This window comes from Lagopus muta, chromosome 1, assembly GCF_023343835.1.
Source record: "Lagopus muta isolate bLagMut1 chromosome 1, bLagMut1 primary, whole genome shotgun sequence".
NCBI classification, from domain to species: Eukaryota; Metazoa; Chordata; class Aves; order Galliformes; family Phasianidae; genus Lagopus; species Lagopus muta.
The window spans coordinates 52,242,510-52,265,384 of record NC_064433.1 but is presented as its reverse complement, the minus strand read 5'-3'; the positions used below and the strand labels follow the sequence as shown (position 1 = coordinate 52,265,384).

Genomic DNA, 22,875 nt, shown 5'->3' with positions numbered 1-22,875 from the left:
GCCCCTGGCAACACACTTTTTATTGGAAAGGATTACTGTAAATGTGAAAGGGGCCAGGGAACAGTTTAGTCTCGGAGATGCTCCCCACCCCTGTCTGCTCAGAGTGACTTGCTTTCTGGCAGCTGTCTGCAGGCCAAATGTTTTCCCAATAACTGTCAGCATCCTGCCTGCATGTCAGATGGGTGCCAGCTGCTAGGGAGGTGAAGGGGGACATTATTCATCTGGGAGATCAGTAAGCCCCAGTGGGAGAAGCAGGCCTCCAAGCAGCTGGTCAGCAGCAGGAGCTGAGATGGAGGCAACTGAGAATAAGTAAATAAGCACATTATAACTTCCTTGCTCTTTGTTATTTCCAGCTTAAAATAGAAGAGGGGAACAGGCAGGTGAGGAGCAGGAAGACATTATCCTCACCCACATAGGAATCATTTCTCCATTTGTAGACATTTATTGGAGGTGATGATTTGATTCATGTGTGACTGCAGCTTGCCAGGATCCAGACTACTTATTTCTTTATGCCAGTCCATTTTCTCTGCAGAATATGTTGGTGAGGGAAACGGCCATTTGGGACTTTGGTGTTTTGTCTTAAGTACACTTCTAAAAGCTCACATGTGATTACACAACCCTGTCTCCAATTAGAATACAAATTGCCATGTCAGTGATACAAAATTATCTCCCAAATGTTGCTCAGTGTTATATACATATATATATAGCATGTATATAGCACAGATTGTACCTTGTGGCACATGCTGTGAATCTTGGAAGAACTATATGCTCAATATATTTTTCTTCTTTTTATTATTATTTTTTTCTAGGGACCTAAACCTTCCCAATCAATTTTTCCCTTCATCATGCATTTCTGCAGAAATCTGAAGAATTTTAAAGCAACAAATAAATAACAAAAAAGACATTTTCTGAGAGTCCCCCAGTTAAATCAAGAGTTAAATTTTAAAAGGTAGGGACAACATAGAGCCTACGGTTCTTTCTTGACACAAAATTCCTTGAAGGCAAGAAGCTGGGTGGCAACCTACAACCTACTGATATGTCCTACACCAGCAACAAGGATCAGCTACTGTCATGACCTTCCTGGATATCTGCTGGTAGAAGAACTGTGAGGAATCACCAGCTCCTGTGAATGAATGGTCTTCAAGAGACAAGAAAATGTCCACTTCCTAGCGATGTGCAGCTTCTGTGGTTTTATGATTTTTGTTATCAGTATTCCACATCATAACATCATGTAGAGTACTGGGAGTTAAAGAGTTAATGTTCCAGTTCCATGTATTGTCAACAGTTCTGGGTACCTCTCTCAGAAGAGAAGACATGAACTACAGCTCTGAATTCCCCAGTGAAAAGGGATTTGTTTCCATGTGCTGTGGTTGTACTCATCTTTTCATCAAAGTTCCCTTTAAAAAAAGAGCACTTTTGGATCTTTGTGTATGTAGGATGGTGATTCAACAGGCAGATGACATGCTATCAGTGCACAGAGCTTAGTATAAGCACTGAATAGCTGAAAACAGTGCTAGTTAAAGGAACAAATGGAAGAAACAGAGCATTCATGACCCCACTACAGCTGTGAGTGATGAAGGCACAGCACCCAGGATGAGCTGGATAACACACAGGTTTTTAGAACCATAAAAACCTTAGAGTTGGAAGGGACCATTATGGATCATCTAGTCCAACTTCCCTGCAATGAACAGGGACACCACAGCTAGATCAGGTTGCCCAGGGTCTTTACCAACCTCACCTTGAAAGTCTCCAGGGACAAGGCAACAAAACAACTCCGGGCAACCTGTTCCATGGCCTCAGTAGCCTTACTGTAGAAAACATTTTTCTCATATCTAACCTAAATCTCCCCTCTCTAAGCTTGAAACCATTTCCACTTGTTCTATCATCACAATCCCTGCTAAAGAATCTGTCCTTTTCTTTCCTATGGCTTCCTTTCAGATGCAAGTTCTTCACCCTTTGAACAGTCCACCCATCAAATCAATACCTCTCTGATTTAGAAAGAAGAATGTTGTGGAGTACTGTGTCAAAGACCAGTCCAGATAGATGACAACAGAGGCTCTTCTTTTGTCCATTAATGCAATATATTATCATAAAAGGCCACTAGTTTAGTCAAGCAGGATTTGCCTTTGATGAAGCCATGCTTGTTCACCCGTACCACCTTCCTCTCTTCCATGTACCTTAGCATAGCTTTCAGGAGGATCCGCTTCTCAATTTTCCCAGCACAGAGGTGAGACTGACAGGTCAGTAGTTCCTGAGGTCATCCTTTTTACCACTCTTAAAAATGGGTGTGATGTTGTCTTTTTTCCAGTCACCGGGGATTTCATGTGATTGCCATGACTTTTCAAATATCATTGAGTGGTTTGGTGACTACATCAGCTAATTCCCTCAGGATTCTGGATGCGTCTCATTGGGACCCATTTTACATTGAGCAGGTACATTCAGGCGAGGCCTGAAAGATTAAATGCCACCCCATTGCTGGGGTTTTCCCATAGAAAGGGTTTATCCCATATCACAGAATCACAGAATCACAGAATATGCTTGGCTTCTCTCTGCTTCTCTGTCTATTTTGTCACTCCTTTCCACTTGCCAGGGCTGTTGCTTCACACAGGGCCTCTTGATCCAGATGATGGGCACCTCTTAGTCCATCAGCCGTTGTACTGTGGTGCTACAGTGAGGTCTGCAACAGAACTTCACAGTGGTAGGTCCCATGTAGACATACCAAAATGTGGCCTTGATGATGATACCAATTTTTGCCCTTGATGATCAGCCCCAATGGCAACAGAGCCTGCTCCACAGGGAGACAGGAGATGAGAGCAGTCTGGCCCATGATTAATTTATATCCTTAAAAGCCTGTAATGCTCTCAGAGACATTAGTATTCCCTATATAAGAAAACTGTCCAGTTTTCTTATATAAGGCATATCCCTGCCCACATCCACTGGAATTAATAGCTGAAGCCTTGTAAAGCCCAAAAGGCAAACAGAAAACTGTGTTTAATCTAATGCAGAGGCTGAGATCATAGTTTAGTAGTCTAAGTGTTGTCAGAAGCAGAGACAGCTCAAATTCTCATTTATACTGAGACACTTTTATAATATCCTGAAAGTATAAATGCACCTCAGAATGGGTGCAGTGCCAGCACTGACAGCCTCTTTGCACTATGGAAATGTTGGTAAAAAAGGCCCTTCAGGGAAATGAAGAACAAATGGAAACAAAAATCCCACTCTTTACATCTAAACTCAGTAGAGATGACACAACCTAAGAGCTTTCAAAGGTACATTAGACTCCAGACAGTTTAGTATGAGTGTGTGTGTGTGCATATATGTCTGTAGATCTGTAAAACAGGAAGTAGTGGATGCTCTGGAAGGAAGATAAAGGATCCACCCAAATGATATAAAAGCAGGCATCACCTATGCTTAGTTTTTTTCACACTGCTTAATTACTTCACAATGGTCCATTCATTGCACCCAGAAAGGCTGCTGTTTCTCAGTTGAAGGGGTCACTCTAAGTCAGTGAGAGATTTTCTGGGATGAACGAGTACCATCTCCTGTTTCCCATATTTGAGATTTCACTGGGGAATCTCTGATGCCAACTGTACCCAAAGAAGTGCCGGGATAACAAGGACCAAGACACAGAAGCTTCTCTGACTGAGCCCCAAGTGCCCTGCTCATCCCTCTGCTCTGTTCCCAGTCAAGACTTGAGGCAGGAGGTCACACACTGAAATAGGGAAATGGTGGAAAATTAGTGAGATGTTCCATCACAAGCTCTTTGTTTTCTAACTATGAATAAAGCTTGCTGAATGGAGTGCTGATGGAGGTATTGTGTACCGTAGTGGAAATGGCACAGCGAAACACATGCAATTTTGCAGATTTATAATATTCTCTATCTCCAGCATCACATTTCAATGAGACTGCCTCAATCATGCTATACTACAGATGTGCAGAACTTAATAGATATATAAAGGAGTTCTGTTGCTGCAAAACTGAACACTGGGAGATACATTTTTACAAAATTTAAGCAAGAAAAATAATGCATGCTTCAGTTATGTTGTTTGCAAGCTTACTAGGTAGTTTCTTGTTTAAAGATACCCGGGCTAGTAGTTGTGAAGGTCTGTATACTTCCAGTTCCTTGCTCTCTTTAATTGACAACGATTGTATCTTCTCAACAAAAGAAGATTTATCTTTCAGGTAAAAGAGCCACAGCCCTTTCTTTGTGAAGCTCAAATCAGTTTACACAGGGTGTACGAGAATGACTTAAATCTAAGGTGGCAGAAAGGATCAAGAAATCAGCAAGGAAAGAGTTTTCCTTCTACCATATGACAGAAAGTCCCCAGTCTAAAGGAGGTAGGAGATCTGCTGCAATATGACATAATTTAATAGGCTAAGAGTTCAATTAACATTACACAATCTGGAGAGAAAATCCCAGTAGTTGTTTTATTATTACTCTTAAGTGTTTATTGTTTCATTGATTTAAATTCCACTGGCTTGTAATGTATTTACTATTTTTAGACCAATCTGCCACCTCTCTGTGCTCCCAGAGGCTACAGCATCGACGGTAGTTTGATGTGTTGAAATGCTATACACATCTCTACACAGGCAGAAGCAAATCCTCCTCTCCCATAAGCACTCACAGATGTAAACACAAAAAGCTGAACTGCTGCCACTCACAGAAAAATTTACATTTACATATATATAAATATATACTTCATATATAAATAGCCACACGAGGTTAGTTTTTATATATGTGTATTAACCAGGAGCAGAAACATGAACACCGTGCTTCAGACACTCCTGTGAAATAAATTTTGTCTTCAGTTTCAGTTTAATAGCTGATGAATTTTCTACTAGACATATGAATGGCTTTAGGAGGAAAAGCATGGGAAGGAAAATGAAGATGTGATCAACCTAGGAAATGGTTCTTGGGAAGCCTTCCAGCGTTGTGAGCAAGTGAACAAAAGAGTGCATTAGCGCTGTGTACCGTCTGATGGATGCTCCAGTGGTAGGTTCATAAGATATTTGCTGACTTTAACTGAGAAACAGACATTCATGGACTGAAAGAAAGCAAATGGATATAACAGACCTGACATTTACAGTTTTTAGCAGACACTCTTGTAACTGTGCCAAAGAAAGAATGGAGACTTGTGGACATTCTGAGAGATGTCAAGGCCTGTAATGAATTCACGGACCACAGTCACAGCTAACTGACAATGACAAGCACTGTTTTGGAAATGTTGTCCTGAGAAATGAAACTGAGCTTAGCACTGTCAGAATCACCATTTTTCATATGCTCTAATAATCCCTTTAAAAAAATCTCCCTGCATTATATCTTATATATTTGTAACTCTATTTCTGAACAAGAAGCACATAAACAAAAGCGTTGATTAAATGTGTGAACATTATTAAATTTCAAGATGTCATATACATCAAAAAGTGTATGTAGAAATGTAGAAAATGTAAATGTAGAAAAAGAAGTAGGGAGGCTAGAAAAATGGATTGGGAAACTGGCAATGAGATTTCAATCAAATAAGGAAAAGCTTTTGTGTCAAAAATAAAATATAGAGTTGAAAGATTTAATGACATAAACTAATAAATATGTAGACTTGCAAATAATAAAGTGGAAGGTAGTATCAAGGCCCTGTAAACAGCATTTTTCCATCATATATTCCATATGACTTCCTATGCTGCTCTTCGTATAGCACCAGTAATAAGTCAAAACTGCAGGCACTCTGGTGTCCAAAAGAAAAGAAACAATGTGAAATAAAAATAGAAATAAAGTTAATTGGATGTGTAATTGGGAAAGCATTGCTCAGGAAAAATCTTTGTTTGCAGTGACTGCAAATTATGAAGTAATGTTAGCATGGAAAATCATCACCAAATGATAAGGTATTACCTGTGAGATATGTATCAGGGTAAGGCTAAAGCATAGAGAATCTAATGCAAAAGAGGTGAGATTTAAGGGGCAAATTGGGAAGCGAAGACGTATTCATAGAAGGGCTTTGTGTTTATTGCAGTAACAGTCTACAAGCATCAGGATCTACACAGGTAGACTAATGAGTGCAAGGCACTGTTTACAGTGAAAGATGGTTGGTAGAACAGGAGACATAAATGAACAGAAATAAAGATTAACCATCTCTCCTTTATTAGGAGATGTAAGACTAAAAAGAACCTAAAGATGAGGGATGAAGGATCTGGACTGGAAGCAATGACTAGATGGCACAATTTGCAATTGAGACCTGGTACAAAACCACTAGTATCAAATCAGACTTTCCATCTCTTTTGGGAAACTTCCAGATCATCATAACTGTTCTCCTTCAAATACCAGCCAGAGCCTGAAATCATCCTGCTTGCTCTCAAATCTCTCCAGAAAACCCAGTTTTCAAGAAAAGTTGGTACTACTCACCTTACCACCTTGGTGCCATTCCTCATGACCTGCATGTCCACCATGCAGCCACCGGTGACATAAGCAGCCAGGTTCAGCTCAGAGAACTCAGCCTGGGGTAGAGCAAAAGGACAGAGCATTATTCAAGGGCAGCAGAGACATAAACTCATCAACACCCAATTGTCTTCTTTTTTTTTTAATTTACTTTTTTCCCATGAGGCAATGGGAGATCCAATTCCATCTGATTTACCCCAGAGAAGCTGCAGAAATATTTATGAGTCCCACACTTCAGGTGCGCAAGTTTACAGGATTAAGCTTATTGCAGTAATAAATACTGAAGGAATTAAGAATAAGCAAGATGAAAAACGCATACAGGAAAGAATAAAAATAATAATAAAAAGAGGTAAGGTCATTTGAATTCAAATTCCAAGTTTCCACTTGGAAACATTCATTTAGAATTATGTCTGAGTTGGCTGCTGTGCTGCTGGCCAGCCATAAAGATAATAATAATACAAATGGTTTAAACCTCCTTTAATAGCTAAAAATCCTCATTATGCTGTAGGGAAGTGATAAGCAGATGCACCCACATGATGCAATTCACTTATTAAGATTTTAACTCTTAAAGGATTAGAAAAGCCAGATAGGCTGTTAACAGTACTCTCAGTTATTGAAACAGTTTATCTTCTAAAAGAGGTGCAACTTACAAGTCTGGGAAGGTTGGCAAGGAATATTTAAGCTTTGGGGGAGCAAAAGGCAAATGTGCACCAGGTGATTCTGACTGCAGAGGGTGTCAGTGAAAGTTAACACTCAAATCACTGTGATTAACGGGGTGAGAGGTGTGATGACCTGTGGTGAGGCAGCTGGTCGTGCACCCAACAGGCAGGAGTATAGCAAGGCTTGCGGGTTGAAGCCATTTGGAGCAGGAGGAGAATGTTGGGTTTAGCTGCTCTGCACAAGACTTGGGCTCCAAACCCTAAAATTGTCCTTTATGAGGCAAGTGAATAGATCTCAGACTTGCATAACCTGTTCATTTATTGTCTTCACTGGTGCACCATACAGTATTTTGCTTTCCATCATGATGCAAACACATCCTTATGGATCCAGAACTACTGGGCTTGCCTGATCAAGCTGTGGTTTACCTATATTTATAAATAATCAGATTTCAGTTTTCCAGACAGAAATTTGTATTTGTTTGTATTTGTTTTCTTCTCTTTCAACAGATAATTTTCCTCTTCTCACTAATGACTTTCTTTCAGAATTAGTTTTGTGGGGACTGGGCAGCAGTTAATAATCTTCTAACCTGTGGCTACTTAATAACAAAGCACTAACGTGGTGTTGCTAATCCTTGCGATTTTATTGAGATCCTTGCAGTATCTAATATTCTTCTGAAATTTCTACTAGTAGGAACTGCAAGATAGTGCCAGAAACAACTTTCACACAGAAGAAAACCCACCAAAAATAATAAAAAAGAAAAAAAAAAACATGTTTTGTCCTCATGGAAAAAGCTTGTAGATGGAGAACTGGTGCACCTGTAAAGATTTGTAGGCCAGACGATAAATGAAAAAATCACGTCCAACTTTCATTTTATATAATCTGTGTAATTTTAAAGCAGTGACTGTAGATTGGTAACCTGATGATGTAATGAAATTTCATGTCTGCAGCCCTGTGTAAACTTTTCAAAGCAACACCCTTGCATGATCTTACATCACTGTAACTCCCAGTTATAACAGAAGGAGGGGGAAAATTCCTGTTGCCAAGAATAAAATCTTATTTCAAGCACACACACACACACACACACACACAGAGGTAGTGGGTTCACGTGACTTGCTGGTCTTCTCTTATGAGATTGCATGGCCTTTGTTTTAGCTGCAGACATACCACTTAGGTTAGTTGATCTTCAGAGATTATAATGGATCAGAGAGAAGAAAATATGTATTTCAAAAGTCATCTGCATTTGAAATGTTTGAAAAGCTCAATAGATATAGGGATTAGTTCACCTTGAACAAATTCAAGGAGAGGAGATGCCTTCGGTACTATCCATAATGTCCTCAGGGTGTCTGACGAGAGTGCAATATAACACATCTGCTTGCTAGCATATACGTGGGCTTAGTAAACTGGGGAAAGGAAAGGATGTGTTTCCCACCTCTGTGGCTGTCTATTCCTCAGAGTTGTCCCACTTAGGATGTTACTTTGCACCTTCAGTTTATGCAGCTGAGGGACATCTCATCCAACATGAAAGCCAGCTCTAGAGAGGCAAGTTTTGGGCTTGTGTTTTCATGGTTTTTATGCTCTTCTTCCAAAGTGGTTTTGTTCTAAAATTTGGATTTGCCAGGAGTGAAAACGGGCATTCCTCATATACAGCCAAACTAAGTCAGGCTGACAGGCGTTGCTCCGCAGCAGTCAGACCAAACAAAGCCATGCTCAGACACCTGACATCCAAACAGGCTTGAGAACCCTCTGAGCTGGTAAGTACTTCATACCAAACTGCCAGGACCAATTTCAGGCCTGTTTATGTCAAGAGCCAGAAGAAAGGGAGAAATCCCCTTTGGCAACCATTGTACTGGGCACCCTGGCAAGAATTAAGGAGCAGAGAAAGGGTCTGCAGGGCTCTGCACAACCCCAGCCCCAAAACAACTCCAACATGCAACCACAGCTGAGTCCTAACCTTCCCCTGGCATCCACTTCTGTTTTAACAGACTAAGCTAAGGACCACTGCTGCTCTTATGCTTTGTCCCATCTGACAGTCTGCTGCTAGACGGCGTTTGGAAGAAGGCTGAAAATTTCAGTCAGCAGAAATTGTTTCCTGTTGATTTTCCAATGCTCCCTGTATTTTTAACTTTGTGGGTTTTGTAGCCTGATGACTTCCCCTGGCTGGGATTTTAAGTCTGAGATCATCCCCAGCCTGCTCTTACCTTGCAGACAAAGAAAGCGGCCCATGCAGATTGTGACAGGTAACTGTGCACAGAACAGGAGAGTGCAGCTCTCCATTGCCTTGAAGAGTCATTCATGTTAGGACTCATCAAGTATAAGGCAGCAAAACATTAGCCAGATGGTGTTCTATACTTGCTTTGCAAACGGTGCCAGTGGCTGCAAAAACATTTAGAGCAAGAGAGAACCACGTGTGACAAACGTGACACAACCTATTTTCTATGATAATGTAATACAGACTGTGGGCCTGGGAGTATATTTGTACCTTTGTGAGTCTCAGATTTGAAAGGACTATTCTATTAAAAAATGCCTACTATTTCAAGTATTTGGAATCACAAATCTCTCCAGTTCACTCGGACTCAGTCTCAAGCTACTCTCGGTTTGTCCCATTAGTGTTCTCTAGATACTGGAGATCTTTCTGTTGAGATATTTTAGGGTTTCTGTTTGCTGAGAATAAAACAAAGAGGCCATAGATTTTAAAGATTCCTCGGATACAAATGTTCAGGCTAGATTTAAAATATTTTTCACGGAATTGGGGTGGAAGGACTTTAAGATATCATGCAAACTGTTTCTCCTTCCTAAGGCAGGATTAGTTCTACCTCTGCCATTGTGTGCAGATGCTACAGAAAAATTCTTCCATGTGCAATGATCCTCTTTAGACAATCTGTGCTATAACAATCTTGGAAAGTTTTCCAGAAGTTTAACCCGAATTTCTCTTGATTTCTTAAGCCCACTGCAGAAGTTGAAGGCTTGAAGAGTTACCCTTTTATTTATTTACCTATTTATTTATTTATTTATTTATTTTTCTTAGACAGGACAACCTCATTCCTGTAAGATTTTCTTGTAGGTGGTGTTTAGCAACACAGTGGTAAATGTTGCTGTCACTGGATTCCTCTCTGTCGGGACCACAATGTTCTTGGATTGTGACAGCTCAAGTTTTTGCCGTGGTTTTTTAATTGAGATCTGATCATTGCCTTACAGAAGTGGCTCCTGTTCTTATATTCCAGCACGGTGTTAGACCCCTACCTTCTGCAAGGGAACAGTGGTCTTCTGGGAGGCCGCTGTGCTCCCTGACTGATCCCTGGTTTCCCAGGCTCTTGCCTACCCACTGATGGTGGTCCACCTCCAAATAGGCCTGAGAAGGCTGGTTACCTTGGCCCTATCCCCGTGTTGGTGAGGCATGCACACTCAAGCTGTGTGCCCGAGCTCCTTTTCTCCTCCACTATTCCTGCGGTGGTCGCACACACGCTTTAGATCTGAGTCTTGATCTTGCTATATCCTTTCCAATGGACTTCCTGTTCCCAGCCTGCTGTCACTGGATGTCTGGAGCTCTGGGAATTAACTGACAAGGAGAGTCGATTAATGTGGTATTAATTAAATACTAGGCAGGATCGCAAGGGAGACAGTCTGAGCAAGATGACTGCTGTTGTTCCATATTTTTTGTTCCCTCTACAGCCAGCTCTCCATCTGGAAATCACCATCCATCTCCCCAAATATTCTTGACCAGTCTATTTGAGACTGTCTGTCTCATACCTCAAACAACTGTACTACACAAACAGCCTCTGAACAAAGCCCTCTGCTTTCCTAGGCTTGCTCCTGAACCTCCTCACCAATTATCATTATGGATATATTTTTGTTCCCCTGCCCTGTGACATGAAATGCAGTCAGAGTAACAGGCTAGTTTGTGTCACGACTTGGGCACTTGGGATGAGGAATTACTAACGTCTAATCGAATCACATACATTCCTCAGCGGATTTTATGCTTCATTTTTTGGTGGACCTTCCAATATGTATAAGGAAAGACAGACTTCGTCAGACGCCAGACTGCATTCCAGTAACAGCACATTTCACTACAACCATTACAAGCATTTCACGGGGGAGGTAAGCAGTCCCTAATCCCTACACATGCGGAAAAGTGAACAGATCATCTGGATGTGAGGGGAAGAGGAGGGGCTAAGGCAGTACATACTTGGTGCATGCATGCATGCAGAATTGGAGATTAGTTATCACTTCATTGTCTGTGTCTCTTTGCTGAGACATTGTCCCTTGAGGTTGACCCTGCCCCCAGTACTGGGGCTGTTACCTGGGAGAAAAGCATGGAGAGGTCCAACAGAGAGGGACACACACACTCCTGTGCAGCTCTAAGGGGAACTGCTCCTGGCAAAACGCAAATTCAGGATGTGTGCTCCTAATCTACACATAGTGGTGAAGGTCCCCATGCCTTGATCTGCGTGAGTGCTGTTTGGAGTATTCACCCTGATGGCATTTGGCCTCTTAAATTTTCTTTTCAGAAATCATGTGACTGCTTGAAAATTGGAGTTCTAGTTAGTAAAAACACATTTCTAAACCTTTTGATCCCAGGATATAGATCAAATGCATGAACTCTGTAAGCCTCCAAAAACAATTGGAAAATGAAAAAAAAAAACCAACCCTTGAGTCTATTTAATGATTTCAAGTCATTCTTCCTATTTTTCCAATTCCCTTTATTCGCGGTTTATGAATGCTTGTATGTGGCAAAGTTATGAGAACTGCTATTACTGTTCTTGAACAGTTTTCTGGCTTTCAGTTGGAAAAAACAAACCAAAACAACCCAACCCACAACTTGTAATGAATATGTAATGAATAAAAATTATACAGTTGTTTCATGAGAGACTAATTCACACTGTCACACGTGGTCCTATCGAACTCTACCTTTTGAAAGGACCACTTCAAGTCACACATGAAAACATTGTTTTAGGATGAGAGGTACAATGGAAATAGAAGACATGATCTGTATTGCAATTATCTTCTGTATGAGCCAAGTACAACTTTTTCCTGACAATGTTGCCAATAAAGTCATAATCTATACCACAATACTTTTCCAGAAGCATGTGCATAGGAGTTCACTGAATAATCATTCCCTGAAAATAAACCAGGCAGTGGTAACGAGTGAATGAGCTGTGCAAGAAGAATGCATGTCAGACAGAGAGACGGACCCACCTCGTCACAGCAGGAAATGGTGGGAAGAAGACGGGTGGACAGACAACAGGAATCAAAATTTAGATAAGACTTTTGGCCTCATCAGAGACAATCTGTTAGCTAATTCCAGGAAAGACTTTTTCTGAGTGCACTGAAGTGCCTTTAGCAAATATCTAAAGGAAAGGTACTCAGACTGGGAGAAGTGCTGCTTGCTGCTGCTAGTTAGGTCTGTGCTCTCCTCTTTCTTCTCATACTTTCTTCAGTCAGTGCAGGACACAGGGCCAAAGATGACCACCAGACCCACAGGATTCAAGCCCTTGCTGTTGTCAGTACTGTGTCACAAAACCCTTTCTTAAACTGGTGCATCTATTAAAAGGAGTCATGTCTCCTTTAGCATCCGTCCATTTTGTCAGGATAAGCAAGCTAACTCTTCCTGTTTGCTGCCATGAGTCAGGTCTCCACAGTCATCCCTGTGCACATCTCCTACTCTGCACATATCCTGTTCGTGGGCATCTGTATCCTAGATGTGGGATATGACCACTGCCCACAGTGTCATGGTTTGGCTGATGGAGCTGTGGTTGATGGATGTGGTCTCCTTCCATCTTCTGCTGGTGACACACAACCATACAGTATCCTCTTTGCACATGGTGCAAGCATAACCCACAAGGAGATTCCCAACCCAGGACATTTTATGATCCATATGGGAAATCCAAGGGTCATATGAAATCCTTACAGTTTGGTTTTCAGTGGGACAAGGCAGAGAAGGTGGTGGAAGAGATGCTCAATTAGTACCAGTTGCCTTCAGTGATGGAAAATCAAAGAGTGCAAAGCCTACAGTACAATTCCTTCTCCTCCCAAGTAGACTGCATTTCCTAATGCCTCATGTCCCCTGGCTAGTGAAGGAGAAAGATGGTCTGAGAAGATAAACGCAGAATTAATTTCAAGAGAGACTAAAAGCAGTGTTGCCAAGTCCGGTGGCATTTATATTTCTTCTTAATGCTGAGCTTAACCATATATCCATTTTATATAATCAAACCTTTCTTTTCTAAAAAAAATTCACTAGCTGTTCTATTTCTAGAGGGAAAGAGCTGCAGATGTATACCCTGCAGTTCCCAAAGCCAGAAATCATAAGGCAAGTAAAAGCAACAGCATGGATCAAAATTTAATGATCTTATTTTAAGCATAAACTAGGAATAGTATTTTTAGACTCAGCTATACTGAGTAAGCTTAAACCCATACTGAGTAAGACCTAAACCATCAGGATTTAAATGGGAATAGGTCAAAGAGATTTTCACTTACTGATCAGTGTTTTGTTCAGTTTCAGGAATGACTACTGGTGCTACAAAAGGATGTGTAGTGAAAAAAATACCCAAATAATGGCAACTTAATGGAAACTGTCTCCAAAGCAAATGGGGCCTGAATTCAAGAGAGCATTTACACAGAAGTTTTGCCTTGTGCAAACTTATGTTTTACGCCTAAATCAAATTATGTGTTTCTCTGAGTGGAAATATTTTGTTTATAAATACATCATACTTGCCCTGCTAAATGGTCTCCTAAATGGACTTACACCAAATTAACTCCTCTGTTTGGGGAAAAAAATCTTGCAGGAATAGGCTGGAGATGTATTGGTGGGCTAAAGAGAGCTGCAGAGCTGCACTATATTTCTATCTGTGGATTAGCATCAAAGACATGACTTAGCAATGTCATCCAGTCTTCTTTGTGCCAGCACTAGTTTTACTTGAAAATACTTAACTGTTACCACCCTCAGACTCCATCTGATAGTTTATAATAAGAGTCATTCATGCCCACTGCTTCTCTGAGGCCCAGGACTAAAACCCCCGTACAACCAATGGCATTTGATTTCTCTTTCACTTAACAGATTGGCTTCCTATGTTTTGTTTTCTCCAGCATCCTTCCAGGACTATGGTTGCTTCCCAGCACCCCAGCACTCAGCTTGACATACCTGAAAATAAAGTTGTGTCCCTGAGTTTCAGTTAGGGGTGGGTGACAACAAATTCTGCAGCCTCTAAGGCAAATTAATAAATAAATTTTGGACATCATGATGAAGATTAGAAGAGAAGAAGAAAAGATGGGAAAAAAGTCAGCCCTCACATTCATTTCAATTGAACAGAAGAAGAAAGTAGAAGCTACACATATACATGGGTTGCAGTGTCCCTGACAACTCCTTCTCCTACTCACCAGCAACCAGGTGTGCCCATAGAGTCTACTGTCTCTTTTTAATGCTAATGGTTAGTGATCAGCTGAAGACCAAGGGCCTGGAAGTGGCACTGAGGTTATTCAGTTCATTTCTACAGTAAACAAACAGAAAACCCTCTTCAAGAGTCCATAAAACCTATTTTTATACAAGCCGAGTCTTATAAAAGTAGCTCCCTAAGCAGCTGGATGGTACTTAACAGTTTCTTCCCTGTGGGTTATCCAGTGTTTAATAGGAACTGAACCTCTGCTGAAGGAACTTGTTGAAACTTAATATTTTGAAACTTATGCCTGTTTCTCAAATTCAGCTGAAATCAGCCAATGTCTTCCGCAGTTTTGGGTGTGGGGGACAGACAGCGAGACAGCATGATCACATATGTCTTGCATTCCTCGAACAACAGCCAAGGGGGAGAGGCAGCTCAGAGAGCTGGTAGAGGAGCTTAACCAGATTAGATAACTGACTTCCCACTGCTGAGAGAGAGCTGTGCAGTTTTCAGTGCTGCTACTCCATTATAAATAAGTGATGTTTTGACTTAAAAAAATATTCCTGTTTTCCTTCTCTGCTTCCCCCATGCCCCAACCTTCCAAAATGATTCACCAAGAAAGAAGATGTAATACAAATGGAGGTGGAAAAGGAAAGCAGCAAGACAGAATCTTTCTTCAGTTTAAACCAAATACTAAGCATTCTAGAAGAACAGCAAAACATTATGTCAGAAAAAAAATAGGATAGTTCTTTTTTCCCAATATGATCTTTTTTCAAGACTACTGAACATTTGAATGAATGTTCGGTTTTATTTTCATGTTTTTATGTCATTCGAACTGTTCTGTTACTTAGCTTTTCAAATCAAGAGTTTCTTCCTATAAAGTACAAAAAATTCTCCTAAGACAAACTATATTTCTGATTGAAGTAATGATGTGTGGGTATCTGAAGCAAGAACAAATGAAAAGAGGAAAATTAAGCATTCGTATATCACAGTTGCAAAAGATGACCTGCTAACCTTTCTGTCCTAGGCACAGATTGTGATCAAACTGTGCGTCCACATGCACAGCCTTAGGCAAGTGGACAATATCCCATTGAAAAGAGAAGGAACAACTTGTCACAGATACTGGATCTTGAGAAAGTCTTCAAAACCACTCCATGAGTATTTTTATATAAACACATATGCACATCCACATATATGACACAGAATCACCAGATTTATAAAGACAGAGAATACCAGGTCATTCAAACATTCACCAGCTTTCTTTACCCATCCAAGTAGTTTTACAGCCCTAAAGTAAAAAAAAAAAGCAAGCACACGATTTCTTCACAATCACAGACTCAGTTCTCTACATCTCTCTTACTATGCCTGCCTTCAAATTAGGCACCTGCATGGTTATTAACAATCATTTCTGCTGTGACAATCACACTCAGCACATCAGTCAATGCTGAAAAGATTTTGCTGTGTGCAGTTATTTTGCATATGGAAACCAAAACTTTTAGACTTAAATCAGAATAAGTTGGAAGACTTCAATAACACACATGTGGAATATAACATCACTAAGATGCACTTCTGTGTACTGGCTTTTCACTTTTACAGACACACATATGGAACTGTGAGGTAGTCTTCCAATGGAAGAAATGATAGTTCCACCACCAAAATGGAAAACTTAATTTTAAGTTGAATTAGTGACTGATTCTGCAAAGACAGAGAGAGAAGGTAGGATATTTTCACTTAGGTCATACATCATCAACTAAAATGGACAAGTGTTAAAACTTGTGCCCAGATCCTTTCTTCTCTTGGAGAAAATCCACAGAGTATCTGTTGTTGACACCTCAGCTCTGCCCACACACATTTCTTACAGGTAAGTTGTCACTGACCTGCTCCACACGGATATCAAATTCTCCATTCACCTTCTTCCCCTGGAAATACTTGGCCCTGTAGAAGAAATGAGAGATATGGGCATGGTTAAAGAGACTTTGTAGCTCTACTGCATACTATTTTGCTTCAGCAGTTCCATTTTTGCTGAAGACTTTTTATCCGGGTCATGGCATGTTTTCCTAATTCACATCTTCAGCCTTCTGTTCTCCAGGAGAAACAGTGGAGATGAAAGCCAGATGAAAACCACATTGGAAAGTTCCTTCAAGGCTTGTGACTTTTTCATTTTATTTTCAAACTGAAAACCACATGTTCTCATAATCTTTTCCAGAGCAACAGCGCTAATCAATGATTCCTCACTAATCTCATTTAATACCCGATCTCTATCCTGTAAAAGGAGAACAAAGCAAGGCATGGCGTCAAACTATTTTGTAAAGCTTTCTCTCTTGCTCACTCACTGAAGAGTTGCTTTACCACTGCCTATCTTACTAATACTAGTTTAGAGAAATTGTATACTCATCTATAGTGTCTTGAATGTAGGATCTCCTGACCTGAGAAATGTTGTTTGTTTTCCAGCTGACCAGTGCAAGAAGGAACATTTCTTTGTGCCTCCCATCACTTCTTCTCCTAGCTGCCTATGCAAGATAGACCACAGAGCACTTTCAGAGAGGAAAAAGCTGACATTTGCACTGGCATAGGAAAAAGGCAGACAATTTTAGTCTTTTTATTGTATTACGATGCTTGTTATGTCAATCAGTCAGCAGGGAGATTGCCAATAGAATTTCCTCTGTGGATATTTGCTGAGGCACAGGTTGTCCAGAGAAGTGGTGGATGCCCCTTCCTTGGACACACAAGGTCAGGCTGGAGGGGCTCTGAGCACCTTGATCTACCTGTAGATGTTCCTGTTCATTGCAGAGGAGTTAGACTAGATGACCTTTAAGACTCCCTTTCAACCCAAACGATTCTATGATTCTATTTCTCCATTCTATTTCTCCCCAGTTCTTCTCCTCAGAAAACAAGCTTCACATAAGAAAACATGAACATAGATCATTTTCTCAGACCCCCCAAAATTTCAGGAAGATCATGTAGGTTCCAAAAATCTCTTCTGTTTGAAAAGCGCTGAAAACACAGTTAAGCCCTGCAAGATTTGTTTCCAGAGACAAAGTAACTCTCTGAGTTCTGTTTCCAATTGGCAAAGACAGGGTAGAATAAAAAAGTAAAGGAAAATGAAAGGAAGCCGGCTTTACTCCCTATTTTATAGTATTAGCAAAATAAGAAGCTGGCTCACATTTTTACTATGTGTCTATTTGTTCCAATAAAAAAGGAGAGAGAGTAGGGAGGCAATTTTCCTCATGGCTGAAATGCACCAGTTCTGAACTGAATTCTCCCCTCCTCCGGCAATGAGAAATGTAAAGATGCTTTGTTCTGTGGTCCTGGCTCAAAACCAAATCAATTTTTTGTTTTATTAGGAAAAGATATAAAAAAAAAAAAGTCAGAAGTTTTCCATGTGGTTGTAACGAGGGCATCTGAGGGCTATACCGTGCTTCCCTTCCCAGACAGTCTATCCATCAGCATGGTCCTAATAAGACCTCTACATGGACGTAAGTACAGGAACGGTGTAACAGCCAGGTGGCCCAGTGTGGCTCAAACTATCCCTGTCTAGTATAACTAGCAGAGTTCTGGCCACTTCTTACCCTCTTTTGAGTCTATGCGTTGTATGAAAAACAGCAACTCACCAGACAAGTTGAGACATCACACCTCTAACAATAAACAGGAATGCTAAATGCACTCAATAATTCCATCGTATTTCTAGAGGTATGGCTGGGTCTGGCAACATTCCTAGCTCCTAAGTACAGGGGATATTGCTAGAACCAGCGACTTCTGAAAAACTGGAATAAGATTTAAGTGGGCCCACAGGAACTGGTCTGAAATTTGAGGCACGCTATTCACTGGTACAAGCCTGTCTTATTCCCAGATCGCTCATAACATATGCTCCTTACCCACATTTATGAGACACACTTCCTCCCTCTATAGCCTCTCCACTATGCTGACCAGCTGGTTGCAGACTCCTTGGTGCTGCTTTGCTTCAGCTTGTAATGAAGTGTGATTAGTTGTGGTCTTTAGCTCGACACAGATGGAGCTAAGAGACTTCCACTCCCAGAAATTACCCTTCACGCAGTGAAAAGCCTTTTCTCTTGTGGTGAGGTATTGGAACAAGCTGCCTAGGGAGGTGGTGGAGTCACCTGGAGGCATTCCAGAAACATGTGGATGATGTAGCCTGAGTGCCATGGTTAGTGGGCATGGTGGGGATGGGCTAGTGGTTAGACTAGATGATCTTAGTGGTCTTTTCCAACCTCAATTCTGTTATTCTGTTGTTCTATTATCACTGGCTCAGCTCATGGATACAGAGAGGGCACAGACAGCACCAGGATTCCTTGGAGTAGGACAAGGCACATCAAGTTAGACACCATGTGACCTCTTCTCCTTCTTATCCCTCCTTCCATGCAGTTTGTCTCATTCTGTGTCTCAGGCAAGTATCTGTTACCAAAACAATACATCACTTTCTTTCAAAGTGGCTAACCTGCTCTGAGTGTCTCTGTAGACTACAGGTGCTGATCAATTTGCAGCCAAATAGTTAGGTCAGGCCACCATTTTGACACAGTCCAGAGTAAGAATGAAATTTTTCATTCTGAAAACATTTCTGAAATGGATGGAGTGATGTTTTCAATTTCCTCATGGTGTTTCAGAGCCCTGGGCTGTAGAGGCTATCATGCTGAAATGAAAAATGGCTTTAGCCTTGCCCTGGAGTCCTTGAAATTTTAGGTAAACCAGAATTGTTGCTGATGCTGTGGAAGCATCATGATTCCTCTATGACAAGAGGGAACAATTTTTGGTCAGTACTGCACAGCACATGAAAGGGCTTCTGGTCAGAAAATCATAGAATAACAGAATCATAAAATTATAGAATCACAGCTGTGGATAGTGTTGCCACCCACCATATCAGGTTGCTTTGGGTCCCATTTAACCAGGCCTTGAACTCCTCCAAGGATGAGGAATCCACAATTTTGGACAACCTGTTCCCTACAAGAGTACAGCGGGCAATGGATGGAGGAAAGAAAGAACATGCTGACTGATGAGGATGCAGCAGAAACATGGGTATTTCTTGCAGGTTGGACAGTGTGCAAAACATCTATGAATCTTCCCTAAATCAACATGAGCTGCTAGGTGCTGGGCTCCTCTGCCCAGGAAGTGACTTGCTATGGGATTACCTAGGCAGCTTGTAATGCAGCTGTGAGCCTCACCCAGAAGACCAGCCAAAAGCTTTTCTAAGGAGCCTGGAAGTGTCTTCCTTCATCTCCATCACAGCCAGCCATCAGCAATCAGATTGGATCACTGCCTGAGGTGGAGGCTGCCTCATTGCACCACCAGCATGGGACAAGCACCAGCCACATAAGCCCACCTCAGGCAACCTTCAGTGTTGACCAGTGATCAGTTGTCCAGCTCTTAGTTTTAAAGCATACCAGATGTTTACTCTTGTAGAACACAGCATTATAATTTGGCAATGCAGGTTATAGATGGGGTGGTACGGTTGTGGTGATTTCAGCAAATTAGCATGTAAACATGTTTTGATTGATGCAAACTGCTGGGCCACACTCAGGAGCAGTTCTTGGGTGGGATTCACAGTGCTAGGAAATGCATTTAGAGGTGGCCACATCAGCTGGGAGGAAGGAAGCACAGTAATAAACAGCCAAAGGCCTGCCCTGTCTCTCTGGGGGAGAACTTTCCTTGAAACTCTCAGCAAGGAAGCTGCATACCCTAGAAAAGGATAGGTTTTCTGGTTTAAGGGCATCAGGCATTACTTCTGCTTTCTGCCTGAAATGGTGGCAGGGTCACAGGAAACCTGATGCCTCTCCTTATGAAGTAATTTGGAAAGAATAAAAGCTTGTTTTCCAGAGCTCCATGAAACAGTCCCACTTTTCCTCAGTGACTGTGGCTGTGGGAAGCATATATGCATTTTTTTCTGCTATATACAGAGCGTATCCTGAATAGCAGCAGGGAAAAAACAAGCCAACTGATAGTTTGATCAATTTACCTTGAATTACATACATCAGAGAGAAAATTCTCAGAAAACCCATAACTTTATTGCTTAGATGCCTGAGAAGCATCCTTCTGAACAAGAGATGCAAGCACTGATGCAAGGCTGCTAATAGACTTGTGAGGCACTCAAATACCAGCAGCGGAGTTAACATCTCTGATGTTACCCACCTGTGAGCAGGCTGACTTGCACTGCAGCTATGAGAGGGTGCCCAAATCTCTGTGCTCCCCTGTATCCATGCCATTTATACACACACAGCAAAGGAATTGCAGATGTACTGCTTGTACAGAGCTCATGCCATCTCCCCTGGAGTTACTTCTCCTCTCTTCCCTCTGCTTTTTTTTCTTTTGATGCAAAGAAGCACATCAAATCTGACTCAGAGGGCTGCTTCAGTACTTTCCTCTGAATCTTTGTGAAATGGAGACATTAGAAATGCAGCAGGGGAGTGCATAACTTCAGCCAGGCTGGAAAATGCTTTGCACAGGTGAGGAACAGGAGATGTACAGCTATCAAGTATCAGCTGGAGAAGATGCCTGAGGACCTCTTCCCCACATACAGTGCCACTAGACAGCATTCTGTGCTAGAAAAGGCCTAACACTGGTCTCAGCATCAGAATCAGCCAGGAACTATGAGAGTTGAAGCAATGGACTGCAGGAGCGCAGTGGTTCAAAAGCTGTTCCCGCAGTTTATAATATAATAAATGTTTTATAATAGATCATAGTTTTATGGCTGTACTGTGGTGCCCAAAGCTGCACACAGTGCTGCAGGTGAGGCAGTACCAGCACAGAGTAGAGTGGGACAATCCCTTCTCTCTGAGTCCCCCTGGGTTTGTGCCTCTGGGATAAGACACAATAATGAAAGGAAGGAAAGCCACTCTTTGGGTGGAGACCACTTCTCACCTGGAGCTTGAGGGAGTGGGAGGAAGAAAGAGGGAGAGAAGTGCTGAGAAAGAGACATGGGTAAATAAGCCAAAAGGGATCAGTGGATACATTTTAGAATTATCTGAATTATTTCCCTTGAAATTCCATCACAAATATTTCTCTCAAGCCCTTGGGAAAACGAGGCATGGCATTTCTTTCTGGAGCAGCTTAGAAAAGGCTGAGCTGGTGTCCCCAGGATTGGGTGTGGGGGGACGTCATGGAGAGAGGCTGGGGGTTAGCCACTGTACGAAATCCCTGTGTCAAAGGGCCTGGGGGCCCAAGTGATGCACAAGGCACTCACTGTATGTCTGCATTGTCTCCTTCATAAAAGGGGCCGGGACTGGGAAAAAGGAGGTAGTTTCTAGGATACTGGCCAGCAGCTGCTGGAATGCCCAGATCCCCCCCCCCCCCCCCCCCCCCCCCCCCCCGGCCCCCAAACAGGCTGTAAAAGCAGTGGGGAGGGAGGAGGGAGAAGAGGTGCATTTATGCCCTTTTTTTCTTCAGGGGTAAAAACAAGGGATGTTTTCGTTTCAGGGACCAGCCCTCAATGCCTTCCCCACTTCTCCCCAGTTTAGCAATTCCCAGCTGCAAACAAGAGGGACTTTTGAGACAGTCAAGTCCTGAATGCCCAGAGCACAGGGAAAAGAAAAATCACTGGGGTGAGTGCTGGAGTTTGCAATCTACTCGAGCTCTTGTCTATATCTGCTACAGCCCAGAGACTTACACATTGATCAGTTTGAGATGTGCTGGTTAGTAGTTAATATTTGTTAAGTAGGGTACCTAATAAATCCTAGCGGGTTGTTCAGGATGCTGAAGATGATGGAAAAGCATAATAGATGTATGTTTTCACATCTTGAACAACAAAGTTTTAATGACAGGTTAAACAGACCAGAGCCAAGAGCAAATAGAAGGGGATCCTCATTTTACAGATAGGGAGGAAGCAACTAAGAGGTACACTGAAGATTCAGGATGCGACAAAAGGTAGCCCTGAATACACTGATTCCTTGCCAGGAGCTACACAGCACTTTCAGCTCCAGCTTGGGATGCAGTGCTGCCATAGCCAGTCCCAGGGCTCCATGGGGTGAAATTAGCTTGCTGGAACCACCTAATCCAGAGCCAGCCCAGCTGCACTACAGGTACACTCTCAGTGCCCAAGGTCTGATGGCAAGTTGATGGGAACAGAGCTCCTCTGTTACCTTCTCAGAACAACCACAAGTCAAGCCTGCTCTGGTTACTGTAAAACAGCCCCCAGGACATTACTAGCGATGGGATCACACAGGAAGAAATACCTCCACGCCTACTCCTGAAGAGGTTTGTGTCAGACTCTGATGGTGCTATGGAGTTGGTTCTTTTTTGGGATAAAGGAACTCCTCATGGTGACGTCCTTTGGGATTGGACTAGATGATCCCCAGAAGTGTTCCTTCCAAACCCTACGATTCTGTGATTCTTTGTGAGGTCCCAGACCCCACCCTATAGGGCCAGATGTATGTTCTTGGCTTGAGCACAGACAGAAAGGAAAATTTGGGG

The 22,875-nt window shown here is 41.9% G+C and overlaps 1 protein-coding gene across 1 annotated transcript in view; it reads right to left on the bottom strand.

Moving 5' to 3' along the window:
* SYN3 (synapsin III) overlaps positions 1-22,875 on the bottom strand; it is a 201,385-nt gene that overhangs the window by 150,090 nt on the left and 28,420 nt on the right. Inside the window, exons 3-4 of the mRNA XM_048933466.1 lie at positions 16,335-16,392; positions 6,395-6,486 (exon numbers count right to left, since the gene is read on the bottom strand). Coding sequence (XP_048789423.1) covers positions 6,395-6,486; positions 16,335-16,392 — 150 coding nt within the window. The remainder of the gene's footprint in view (positions 1-6,394; positions 6,487-16,334; positions 16,393-22,875) is intronic.